Source organism: Glandiceps talaboti, chromosome 6 (genome assembly GCF_964340395.1).
Source record: "Glandiceps talaboti chromosome 6, keGlaTala1.1, whole genome shotgun sequence".
NCBI classification, from domain to species: domain Eukaryota; kingdom Metazoa; phylum Hemichordata; class Enteropneusta; family Spengelidae; genus Glandiceps; species Glandiceps talaboti.
Window position 1 is genome coordinate 5,890,329 of NC_135554.1, and position 14,441 is coordinate 5,904,769.

The 14,441-nt window shown below is 34.4% G+C and overlaps 1 protein-coding gene across 2 annotated transcripts; it reads right to left on the reverse strand.

The window, feature by feature from the left end:
* Positions 1-4,341: 4,341 nt before the first annotated feature.
* On the reverse strand, positions 4,342-13,837 carry LOC144436542 (ficolin-2-like). 2 transcript variants are annotated; one of them, XM_078125354.1, is made up of 6 exons: positions 13,771-13,837; positions 9,890-10,128; positions 8,594-8,710; positions 7,151-7,296; positions 5,831-6,092; positions 4,342-5,383 (listed from the first exon to the last, which is right to left on the reverse strand). In XM_078125354.1, exons 2-6 carry the CDS (start codon positions 10,110-10,112, stop codon positions 5,133-5,135), a joined length of 999 nt encoding a protein of 332 aa, XP_077981480.1. In that variant the 5' UTR covers positions 10,113-10,128; positions 13,771-13,837; the 3' UTR covers positions 4,342-5,132. The 2 variants fall into 2 exon arrangements, with proteins under 2 accessions (XP_077981480.1, XP_077981481.1); XM_078125355.1 differs by lacking the exon at positions 13,771-13,837 and adding an exon at positions 11,340-11,400.
* Between the last annotated feature and the right edge of the window lie 604 nt (positions 13,838-14,441).

Here is a 14,441-nt window from a genome sequence, read left to right on the forward strand (position 1 = left end):
GATCACCTGTGTGTACCTGTTTATCGGGATTGTCATTGGTAGTTTTGTTATTGTTGTTCGATCGAGTGTCATCTGTGTTGTCTTGTATATCGGTATTTGTGGTCACGTCGTTGGTATGTGTGTTGCTTGTGTCATTTGTTGTCTCTGTTTGATTATTCATGGTATCATTACGTGTGCTTTGGGTTTCATTCTGCTGTGTGTTGTCTTCGTTGACAGGTGTTTCTGTATTTTGACGGCAGTTTCGTTGTATGTGACCTGGCAACCCACATTTGTAACACCGAAAGTCGCCAGTTGTCATGTAGATTCGATATGCCCTGTTTTCATGTCTGACGTGGAAATGACCTTCCACTTCGTCTTTGTTGTGTAATAGCATGTATATTTGTCTGCGAAAAGATTGTATGTGTTTCAAGTTGTCTTTTCTACACCCCAACGGTATAGGTTTTAGGTCGCTGACCATTTTCCCATAAATAGAGAGTCCCCCCTTTAAAGTATCATTTGGGATAAAGGGTGGTACGCCCGAAAGAATTACTTTCGTTGCTGGTTTGACGACGGGTTCAACGTTGACCCACGAACCGTCAATGGTTAGTCCATGCATACATACGGTGTCGACCCAAGTAACTGATTTGAAATAAACTATGATACTCCCGTTTGCACGAGAAGCAGCGATAATATTGCTTGCACCAACAATTTCGGCGATTTTCTCTACATAAGACTCGACTCTGAATCCGTCAATTGTTGCACACCTAATACCATGTTTGCTGGTTAGACCTGCAAATGTATCACGTGTCTGGCTTGATGGCCAGGTAGCCATCTTTGCTACACTGGCTAAAGCCGAAAACCAACCAAAGAAAAAGACCCAAAATAGAAAGAACGGGGGAAGTAGTGTCAAAAATAAACTTACAGGAAGGTAATAAACGGTCCTACCGGTATCCACAGGATGCTAAAAACACAGGATGAACAACAGCAAGCTAGATTTCGTTGGATTGTACGGAGCTCCACTTCAACACGTCCGTTCAAGATGGCGGAAGAAGAAGAAGAAGAAGAAGAAGAAGGAGGAGGAGGAGGAGGAGGAGGAGGAGAAGGAGGAGGAGGAGGAGGAGGAGATAATGATGATGATGATGATGATGATACAATGTATGAGCTGCACTTTATTCATACAATGTTATAGGGTAGCATTAGCAGCATTTTATCCATACCATGCTAGGGTTAATCCTGTGGCTGCTCATCTGCGTGAATAAATTTATATTATGAAGCATACCCCAACAATCTGTTTTCATATTAAGCATGTCCTTGCCAGTTTGTTTTTGTTACACTCCTAGGACGCTGGGTAGTTTCACAATTTTGTTCAGAAACTATTCAATTACTACACCATGCCCATATAACAGTTAACGATCGACGCTACTAACCTAACCTAAGCTAAACAAAATGTTATCTCGTGTGTATGTGGTGATTAATTAAACTGTATTTTGACATTGTAATATGTGTCAATCTTGAAAACATCCGTATGACATAAACCAACAGAACCTCAGAGTTTGGTTGACTTAGTTGTCACTAATGTCAAAACAAACTTAGACAAGCAACATTTTGTTCGACAGTTTATTAACGAGGGTTAAAGACCAATGGATATAATTAGACGGAAATAAGTCAGAAGTGACTGATATTCGTGTGAAATGAAATGAACGTTGAACAAAATTCGAACACGAAGGGAACGTGATTGGTAGTAGTAAAAGGTAAACAGGAACTTAGATGGATTGATATACTGTTTCATAAAGGTACTATGTCTGAAAATGGAAATGTAATGTTGCACGCACTGTTCTTGTCAATGAGTCCACGAGACGAACGATAACGGAAAGAAGAATCACATACAATGTAGAAAAAAGTATTGATTAAATATCACATGATATATTTCACCATTCATAAATTTTATCAGTATTTCATTTACGTCATGTGTTAACACCCATATCACCAACCCAACATTCACAAAACACAGATTACACTTCAAATCACATGATAGTTTTCAAATCACATAATCTAACTGATTCCACCAATATTAGAACTTACCAGAGTGGTTGTGTCGTAAGTGTCGGTCAAGGAGAAGAAATTATAACTTCCCCACAGTGGTGGAAGTTAAGACAACGTATTTGGCAGTGTTAGAGTCTTGATTCACCTGTTGATCTCTATGTGGATTGGCCTGTGATGCAGTTCAAGACTATACATTATTTGTTTATGATTGGGGGCGCTCTATGTTAATGCCCCTTACCATGTATGGTAATGAGATCACATTACGTAGTATATTATTGCACTACAAATATGTAGTACAGCAAACGTTTTGATTTATAATATACACTGAATTCACATTTTATAATTTACTGATGCATAGTTCTTATCGTCACCACAATTCATAAAAAGCAGCCATACCGTAGGTTAGTGAGATGTATATAAGTAATTCTTGAGGGTACATTATTAAAAATGTTAGTACATCATCGGTAAAGTGTTGGGTTGATACATTATCAGTTAGTTATGACATTATCAGTTGTAGCAGGGGTAACAATTACAAGAAACAGGTTTACCTAAGTACAAGTATACTAAAACAGTGTTTGTTATTTAAGATGATATCTGACATTCCCCTTTTTATTGACATGTTTTGGTATTTATGTTCATAATTTGTATTCTTTCTGAAATATGTTATCAGTTAGATATTTATGCATTATGTGTGAAATCTGTCACTATTCTCGGTAAACGTTCGTTCTTTTTGTATGTTTTAGTATTGTTCAGAATAAGTACAATAAACTTGTCTATCACTTCGCCATATATTACGTATCCCAGACTACTCAGTACGTATGTGCACAGATGGCGACTACACAAAACGGAAATCAATTTAATTCTGAGATGTATGTACAAAATGACATGCGGACGATAGCGTGATCTTTTTGTCCTACATGTCAAAACAATTACAGCTATAGGGACGGGGCGGTATTTTACCATGCTATAATATCCTTTTTGTAGTTGAACATTTAAAGATCTTGAGGAACCATTCAGTCATTTGTTTGAATAGAACGAGTTTCTAAAGTCTAAAGTATATTTCCTAAGAAATGTGCAGTGTAAAGAATTCTCTATTCAAAATAAGTTGTAGTTTGAATAACAAATGAGAGCATATCAATTCACTAAATACATTAGGCTCTAGATCATCGACAAATAATATCCCCTCTTAATTTTATAAAAGAATTGTCAATCTGATCGATAAAACATTTCAAGCTTCATGGCAATGAGTGAATTCTTACTGTCGGTATTATCGGTTTTAATTGCTTTCTCAAATTTAAATGTATCTACAATTCATTTCCTCAAATTGAAAGCCGACTTAAAATGTGAATATTTTGCTAACATAGGATAAAGTAAATGCGTTGCAGCAACGTTGTCTTTTTTATCTTGGCTGGTGTGATTTAGTTGTTTGCGTCATTTAAACAATAGGGGAATCGAATCCAACAGGTCGACCAGAAGTTACATCAGAGTAAACGCCCTCTACGGCTAACTCTAATGCAACGAATCAACAGCTTATTACATTAGTTAATGTCAGTTATTTAACCAACCCTTCATGACGATACCTGGGATTTATTTGACATAATGAGCCATGCATGAAAACAATACTTGAGAATTTATGGTGTCTTTCGATGTGTTCAGTTCCCGATAAAACTGTTTGGACCGCACTTCGTTGACCATGTGAACGAAATTGTACCTCACAACTACCAAACCGATTCTTTCAAGTGCAACTGACCAAAACCATGGTGAGTTTCTGCAGTAAAAACCAACAAACATATAATAGAGTATAATGTTGGCTACAATAAATGTATAGGTAGAATTATACATTGTAATATTTAAAGGGAGTATGGAATAATTCGGTCTCATGTATACTAAATTGTATACATGACTATACTGTAACAAATAATTTATTTTTAAAGACAAACAAACTATATGCAAAAGACAAGCTAACCGGCGTGCATGCTGTACTCTGGGACTACATGTACATCAACTTCGCCTTATATAGTGTCATAGGAAAGATTGCAAATCGAATATAATGGTATGTAAACTAACCAATACCACTGTGACGTTTGGGAGAAATCCCTCACAACTCATGAGCGAAAGACGACAGTAAAAAAAACAACGGACCGTCACTTATAACTTACGGTTCTATCGTTATAGCTATTACAAACCGTCCAATAACATCAGCAATGACAGCTCTGAATGAACATTTAACAAATTTAGATGAATCAGAAATTATCGCAACATATGCCAACAGAATACTAACACTGCCCCCCCCCCCCCCGTCCAAACATATAGGCATATGCTATAAGCAAACTTTGACACCGAAGCTGCGGCATAACACTTATAGAGGGCGTTTGCAGTAATTCAGGAAAACTGGCATATGAGATGTAATGTATAGTGTTTTGAACTGGTGATAATGTTGTAATAATGTATTAGGTAGCAACATTGATTTTCTCACAATGTTAACTTGAATAGACATTATTTTATTTATCATAGGCCAGGAAAATATTAGATATTTCATCTTCTTTTAAGACAAGCACAAAGCTTTTCCAAACTTCCAAACAAACCATCAAACAAACTAACTAACTAACTAACAAACAAACAACACAGTAATACTATTGGGCTTCTCACAATACGGGATTATTTAACAGGAACAAATCTAGATTTTGATGAATCTTGCCTTCGCTTATTATATTTAAAATGGTTTGTTTATTATGTTACTGGTATTTATATTTCCTGCTAAGTATCAATAATGCATGCTAGATAATATAACAAATGTATATTCGACCAAAGCCAAGTTCAGTTTGTTTGCTTGTTTGTCTGTTTGTTTATGTTCCCTGCATATTTGTACTACAATATCTAGTAATATGGTGTCGTGTGTAAGAATGAAATACTGATTATTAAAGAATTACACAAATCTTCAAGAATCAATTCCATTATTATAGTAACTTGGAACTTAAGTTATATTTATCTTTCAAGCTTGACATCGTTTATGTGTATGTTCGTGTTAAACTCTACAAGAACAAAGTTTGAATATATTGATTTAAATGATAGCATGTAGTAACTATGATTTGTGAAATCGTTGATATCAATTACTGTACAGGTCGTATCTTCATCTCAACGCCTTTCAGAGACTCACTGACTTTCCAAGTGTACCATCGAATGCCCTTGAAAGTTGACTGTCCAGGTAGGTATTGACCATTGAGATTAGAATGATGACAATTACTGTACCACCATGCTCCAGTGTACTTCCATGCACAGCTAGGGTCACGACCTTTCTCATCATTGTCTCTGTCCTTTGTAGAGAAGAACCTTCCATTATGAGAAAACGTCAAAGAATCGCCTATCGAGTAAAATAATAAACAAAATTACGAACAACCGTCTTTGTACAGATTATTTACTTTCATAAACATAATATTCTTTAACAATGGAAAACAATATTACACAAAATATCTCCCACTTTATTATCATCACTTTATTGTTATCATGATTATATAAGACATTGCAGGTAAGAATACTTTCAAACTGATTATCATTTACTAACAACGGAGATTGAATTGATCTGTAGGAGCGGCTAATGGTTGGCTAAATAAAAGAAATGTATGTTTCCGGTCCGCCGACCGACTCTCAACCCTAAACAATTCAAAATGGTAAAATTCTGAGAATACACAATACATTGAAACTAATTAACTGCCTAATAAATACATGAATGGCGTACATAGAAGTTTGTGTAACACAGTTTGTTGAGACTGTATACAATGAGTTAATTGTGATAAAGTATTACCCTCACCTGCTGTACCGGAGTAACCACCAATGTGTAGTTTGTATTTGTTGGCTTCATCTTCTATAGAGAAACTGTCATACTTCGCATATATCTTGTCACCATTAACGCCCTCCATATCAATTCTGAGTTCATACCGACGACTAGTGGTTATTTGATGGATCCTGTCATTTCCCAACCAGAATTCCCTACTCACATCTCCAAAACCACGTTTATAGTCATCCCACAAACGAAAGAAATCAATGCAGCCATCTTCTCGTCGCTGGAAAACCTACACAAAACAGTAATTAATATCACATTATTTGAACATGTTTTAGTTTTTCACATTTGTATGTAGCAAGTTATATTGAATTTGAAACGTGCGTTCAGCATAATTACTTAAAATAATTAATTTATAATATGCAAATGAGTTATTAAAAGTACAAGCTGCACTATCAGACTTAATATGGCACATACATGCACTTTGTCACCATCAATGTATGTACCAAATCATTTTTTTTAAATTTGCAGCTTGCATTCTCATATATAGCCTAATTACTGAAAATCATTAATTATGCAAATGACTCATCAAAACTTTAAGCTACATCAGCAAGCTTTTTAGGACATGTACCCTGTCAAGTGTTTGAAGTATGTATGAAATTACATTAATTTTGAATGTGCATTTTTAAGATATAGCATACTTACTGAAAATCTTTAATTATGCAAAGGAGGAATTAAAACTACAAGCTAAGTTATCAAACTTTATATGACACAGGCACTTTGGTATCACCAATGTATGTACCACATTGTATTGAATTTGAAGCATGCATTACTAAACTATAACTTAATTACTTTACTGAAAATCATCAATTACACAAATAGCTCATTAATATACATGGAATGCCCTCTAAAACCTAAAAGATCTAGCCATTTTACCCTAAAACATGTGCACCAAATTTCGTTTGAATTGAGCCGGCCATCTTTGACAAAATGATGAGACAGACAGACATACACATACATACACACACACACACATACATACATACATACATACATACATACATACATACATACATACATACATACATGTTACATACAGGCAGACAGACAGACAGACAGAAACAAAGACACAGACAGACACACAGACAGACACAGACTGACAGACACGTAGAGACACAGACACACATACACATACACACAACATTCAGAGATATCCATCACCTTTAAATTGTTACGACTTACGAGAGACTTGTGAGAGACAGTCAAAAGCGAACTAGAATATTGACAATATTTAGTTTCGTTTAGTTGAATTACTTTTATTGAAATTCACAATTATTACAGTATACTCACTGTCCATCCTCCACCATCTGTGTCCATGTCACAGTAAACCTCAAAACTCTGATTGTTTTCTACTGGCTTTATGCTGTAAACTCCACTGTTTGGCACCTGTTTGAATATTTCTGAGCAATCTCTCTCATCACCGGTTAAGTTCATATCTAAACAAATGTACATAAGATGTTGTATACACTGGCATGTGTGTGCGTGAGTGCGTAGGAGTACATATGTGATGTATTTCTTGGTTGTCGTCTATTGAGTTTGTTTCACAAAGTTATTCATTATCTCACTTTGCTGCAACATGCCATTTAAATGAATCGAAATGTGGTTTTCCAGACTCTTTGTGTATCGATTTTGTTATTGTTATAATGATATTTGGTGTGCTTTGTTTGAAAACTTAGTCCAAGCTCTTTCAACCCAAAGCAGAATTCGATCTTTATTCCACCAGAAAGTGAACAAAAATGCTATCTTTGACAGTAATGTTAACTGAAAAAGCTTCATGTAAGGACCATGCAAGTAGTTCCTTAGGAACTAGTCAAAGGACTAGACGGACACTTTTCTGGTAGGAGTTACACAACAACATAAACAATAACAACAAATTAATGTACATCTATTATAAATATATGTAGAGAGTTATACATATGGCACTATTTATGTACAGAGGGTCTTTAATTTGAGTCAAGTATCAAAATTGGAAGGAAATATATACATACATACATGAATAAATAACCAGATTTAATTAACTAAATGCATAACTTCTTAGTTATAGCTTTCATGCATGACATCCCTTAAATGGGGCAAATAATTTAGGCAAACTAGAAGAAATCTGAAGTCCGTATAATTAATTGCAAGAAATCATTAAATACGCAGTGAATGACCTATCTTTACAGGACACATGGAATTTCTTATCTTAAACGTGTGCACCAAAGTATATGGAATTAGAAGCTTGTATTCTCAAATCAAATGACTGATTATAATTAAACACCACATCAGTAAACAAGATCAGTGCATATACCAAAGTATACGAAATGTGAAGCCTAATTACTGAAAATCATTAATTATACAAATTACTCAGTACTACTAAAAGCTACACTACCATACTTTACAGGGCACATACACTTTGTTATCATCAATGAATATACCAAATTATTTGAACCTTGCATTATTAGTTTATGGCTTCATTAAAGACAATCATTCATTTATGCAAATTGATTATTAATATCGATATATATTCTTTCCAAAACCTACATACTAAAAAAGTATGTGCATCAAATTTTTGTTTGAATTGAGCCAGTCGGTTTTGAGAAAACAATGACACAGGCACATAGGCAAACACAAACACAGACTCAGACATCAGAACCCTAAAACATTGCCTTCCCTTACGGAACGTAATACTTAGGTACATTGTAATAATGTTACAGAGTAACGTATCATTTGGAATAACATAATATACATTACCTTTGTAATGTTTTTCTAACAGGACCTTCAGCTTCTTATCATGTTCATCATCCTTATTTTGCTGTGCATCTATCTTCTCAGCCAAGTTGTCTACCTTCAAGGGTAAGTCGTCTATAACTGATATAAGAAAGTTATGAATCAAATTGACGTATAAGGTTACATTAAATTAACCATATATACTAGAGGTACGATGATTCACAAACCAGGTTTCGTCTGATGATCTTGGAGGAATGTCATATGTGAGTAATTGTTGTACAGATATAACAATCATTTCATATATTCAATACATAAACGGCAAACCAGAAATGTATCAAAAATAACAGGAATATTGATATTAATATTTACCACGTTTTACCCTAAACCGGTAAATGGCAATGCATATTGTGACAGAAAGAGCAGCATATGAACTACAAACGTTATTATCTGACTCGGATTTAAAAATGTAAGGAAACTGTCAGACATTTGAAAACTAAATCAAATTGTATTATTGTAATAAGTGAGTAGCTTTCCTTGGAAACTTAGTCCATAATCGTTCAACTCTAATTACAATGAAATTCAAATGACCAGCGTGGAAGGAACAGACAAAACTATGATTTTCAGGTAAACTCAATTAATAAGACCCCTGTATATAAACAATTACATGTACACTCTTTGGAAAGTTCAATTCAAACAATCAACGCCAAGAGTGGCATCTGAAAATAGATGTCTTGTGTTCAATCTTGTATTGCAAGATTGTCTATACAAATCATATATGTCCCAAATTATATTAGAATTGCATTTCCTAAGGTAAAGCATTATTAACGATCAAATGACTCATTACAACTAAAAGCTATATTATCAAACTTTATACGACGTACATGGACTTCATCATCAATGAATATACACAATTATATTGAACTTGACGTTTGAATTGTCGAGTCTGTCTTTGGATCAATTACCACAACATACCATAAATAAATAAATAAATAAATAAATAAATAAATAAATAAATAAATAAATAAATAAATAAATAAATAAATAAATAAATAAATAAATAAATAAATAAATAAATAAATAAATGAATACATACATACATACATACATACATACATACATACATACATACATACATACATAAACGAACGAACGAACGAACAAATGAATGAATGAATAAATAAATAAATAAATAAATAAATAAATAAATAAATAAATAAATAAATAAATAAATAAATAAATAAATAAATAAAACAGCATACTTGCGTGACACAATGTTACAGAGTAAAATTATCAACCGTGGGAAATAGCAATATCAAGTACCTTCATGTTTTTCTGAGAGATTCTGCAGTTTGTTATCTTGTTCACCATCCTTATTCTGCTGTGCCACAGCTAGATTGTCTATCTCTACTCTTATGTCGTCAATCTTCAGCGCTAGGTCTTCCATACGTTCTTCGATTTTTTCCTGCCAACGTGTTTTCCCATTTACCTGCACAAGGCAGGAATAGGAAATCAGATATGCCAAAAATAAAACAAACAATGCCATCTTTCCAAGTTACGGTCTGTAATTTGAATAAAAACCAACACAAGTTTAGAAAACACTTAAACCTGTTTTTTTTGTATATATCAATATTTGATATTGAATAAAGTCAGCCCTGCCTTGTGCCTTGAGTCATCGTGTGCTGATGTTTTAGGTTAGTAGTTGGGGTTTAATATGTTTGAACCAATTTGTCATTAATTGATACATTGCTAAAATCAAGTTGGCATTGATATTGACAAAACAGGCGTGCTACTATACTAGTAGGGATCGCCATGATTCAATTTGTCATTTTTTCCCCGACAAGTGTCGAAATGATGAAATTAAGGGGGTGGGGGGGGGGGGTTCTCACTCTACATGTATGTTCCATTTTATTCATTATCAAAATAACAAATATTTTTGAGGTAATATTTAGCTTTTTAGTTATGGCAGTGGACATTACTATACGTTTTACTGATGAATGTCTTTTTATCTTCATAAATTTAGGACCAGTTACTAATGTTTTCCGAATTTATAATAAGACAAAGAAATTGTAATAATAATAAACGTTCATTACGATTTGAATTTCAACAAAACATTCAAACAGCAACTCGTTGTTCACTTTAGGATTATTTAGTTAAAGGCGCAACTATATTAGCTGATGACGTAATTCTCATTACTTGATCAAGTCAACTTATTTTATATTTCCAAATGTAAATTCTGTGATCTGTCGGGAAATGACAATACAGCAACCAGGATTGGTGTGTAGTAAATAGCACGGTGTGTTGATATAGAACTAGTTTTAGTGATGCTGTGTAAGCTTGCATGGCATACTTATATTGTAACGAAAAACGCGTTCTGTTTACCAACTGGAGCTGTTAAATATACAGTTACAGTACCATAACAATTTAGATAATTGCCCATTTAATACCAGAAATACATATGTGTAGAAATATTTCTTTTCATAGTTTCAAAAATGATATCATTATAAATTTTATTTAAATACTCAACACCTCCTCACCCATCACCAAAATCTACCACATGTTAACAAAAGCAAACAAATGTCTAACTCCATTTTATCATGATTTCATGAGCGATAGCTTCAAATGAAATGAGATTTCGACTACACATTCTAATTCATATATCTACCAAATACCATATACCATATAACACTACTGAACCTTAGTTCAGTTGTGCTAATAATGAACTTCAATGGATGCCCTAAGGGTTAAAAACGTTAGAAATGTACCTTCTTACCTGTTGGCTATTTCAGAAGTGCTCTTAGCAGCACCCAATAGGTACTGTATTGGATTGGCTATGTCTACTATGGAGTTTGATCATGCTTAGGTACCCTTACAATTCTAAAGCTGTCCCAAAAAAATAAGTATCGTTTTTCCCACTGACAATTGTATTTAATGTCTACTGTGGAGTTTTATCATGCTTAAGTACCCTTACAATTCTAAAGCTGTCCCAAAAAATAAGTATCGTATTTCCCACTCACAATTGTATTTTTAAATTTGTTCTGTTGACATATATTTACGTGTTGGGAATATAATAAAGGGAGACATAACAAATTAGGGGAAGTTAGGTGATGTTGTAGATATAACAAGACACAGTCCCCTTCAAATATCTATTTCTATGTGAATTTATTTATGTTGTTTTTTTTGTTGCTGTTGTTTTTTGTTTGTTTGTTTGTTTGTTTTTTGTTGTTGATGTCTTTGTTGTTGTTGTTGTTGTTGTTTTTTGGGGGGGTTATTTTCTCTTTTCCTTTTCTTTAGGGGGGGTAAATCATTTTTTGTTGCTTGGATGATTGATTAATCATGACTACAGATGTATAGGATACACCCCATGCACTCACAACTGTATATCTAAATTTGTTTTGCTGACTGATGTTTACATTTTGGGATATAATAAAGGGAAACAGAGCAAATAGGGGGACTTTAGGGGATGTTGTGGATCGAACAAGTCTTCGTAGAACATAAAATCTCTCTGAAATAATTTACTTCTATGCAACTGCATGATAATATGATTTAGGAGAAAATACATTAAATGACAGGTAGGCGTCTGTGATATGAGGAAACTGACTGGATTTCACTATATTGATACTGAAGGTAGCATCATATTGAGCGTCAGATAGCATCAGATCCGACTACATCTGATGGCAGTGAAGAAGAATGCTTCCCTGTAGTCTCAACAGTAATATTTCAGGTTTGAGTCTGTCGGGTGTCTTCGGATCTGAGGCTATCTGACGCTCAATATAATGTTCATAAGATAACGCTACCTGAATCTGAATCTGAATCTGACACCAACTTTATACTCCTTTGATCGTTTGATTACACAAATTGGTCATTGATATTCACCAGATTATTACCAAAACCTACTCAGTTCTTGCAATTACCTACGGAACATGTCTATCAATTTTATTTGAATTGATGCAGCCATTTTTTCAGAAATGGTGATACAGAAACACGCACACACACACACACACGCGCGCGCACGCACGCACAGACATAGACTTCATCACTATTATAAAACCTTCCTCACTGAAGGTAAAAACTACAAAGTGTATGTGATAGGCAATAATACGTGTGTTTGATTTTGATAGTTGCCCTGAATGTCAAACAGACCCAATTGTACTGTTGTCAATAAACGTTAGATAGCCTCAGATCCAAATACACCCAACGGCAGTGAAGAAGAATCATTCCCTGTAGTCTCAACAGTAATATTTCATGTTTGAGTCTGTCGGGTGTCTCCGGATCTGAGGCTATCTGATGCTCAATATAATGTTCATAAGATAATGCTACCTGAATCTGAATCTGAATCTAACGCCAACTTTATACTCGTTCGATCGATTAATTACTCAAATTGGTCATTGATATTCACCAGATTATTACCAAAACCTACTCAGTTCTTGCAATTACCTACGGAGATTGTCTATCAATTTTCATTTGAATTGATGCAGCCGATTTTTCAGAAATGGTGATACAGACACACACACACACACACACATACGCACACGTGCGCACAGACACACAGACTTCATCGCTATTATAAAACCTTCCTTACTGAAGGTAAAAACTACAAAGTGTATGACTGTGATAGGCAATAAACTGTTTTATTTTGATTGTTCACCCTGAATGTCAAATAGACCCAATTTTACTTTTATCAATAAACGTTCGATAGTGTAATATTAATTTATGAGCTGCTGGTTGCCACCAATTCCTTGATTCAGAGTGTCAATCCCAGCTATGGGTACACCATTGATCAACATTGTGGACTTACTGTCTATATAGATACAGTCCTATGCAATCATTTAACAGTTTTATGTTTCTCTTGATGTTATAAATGTATGCTAAAAAGCTCTATGTTGTAACTGTATACATCATTCGATCTGCGAGAAGCGAAGGGCTGCCTCCGTCTTTTCATCACATCATCAGATCCCAAAGGAGATAGCACAGCTTTTGCTCAGCCTTTGGTGAGTGAGTGCCCCCCCCCCCCATATATCATAAATCCACCAAATATCAAGGCAATCAGCCTGGCGTTTTTGACTCTAAGTCGTTTACACACACACACACACACACACATTCCACCATGGTTATAGCACTATTGAACCTTAGTTCAGTTGTGCTAATAATAAACTTCTACGGATGCCCTAAGGGTAAAATACGTTAGAATTGTACCTTCTTACCTGTTTGCGATTTCAGAAGTGTTCTCAACAGGACCCAATAGGTACTGTATTGGATTGGCTATGTCTACTATGGAGTTTTATCATGCTTAGGTACCCTTACAATTCTAAAGCTGTCCCCAAAAAGTATTATATTTCCCACTCACAATTGTATTTTTAAATTTGTTCTGTTGACATATATTTACGTGTTTGGAATATAATAAAGGGAGACATAACACATTAGGGGAAGTTAGGTGATGTTGTAGATATAACAAGACACAGTCCCCTTCAAATATATATTTCTATGTGAATTTATTCATGTGTTTTGTTGTTATTGGTTGTTGTTGTTGTTGTTGTTTTTTGGGGGGTTGTTTGTTGTTGTTGTTTATTTGGTTGTTTATTTGTTGTTTTGTTTGTTTTTGTTTTGTTCTTAGGGGGTATTTTCTCTTTACTTTTTCTTAAGGAGGGGGGTTTAAATCATTTTTTGTTGCTTGGATGATTGATTAATAATGACTACAGATGTATAGGATACACCCCATGCACTCAGAACTGTATATCTAAATTTGTTTTGCCGACTGATGTTTACATTTTGGGATATAATAAAGGGAAACAGAGCAAATTGGGGACTTTAGGGAATGTTGTGGATCGAACAAGTCATCGTAGAACATAAAATCCCTCTCAAATAATTTACTTCT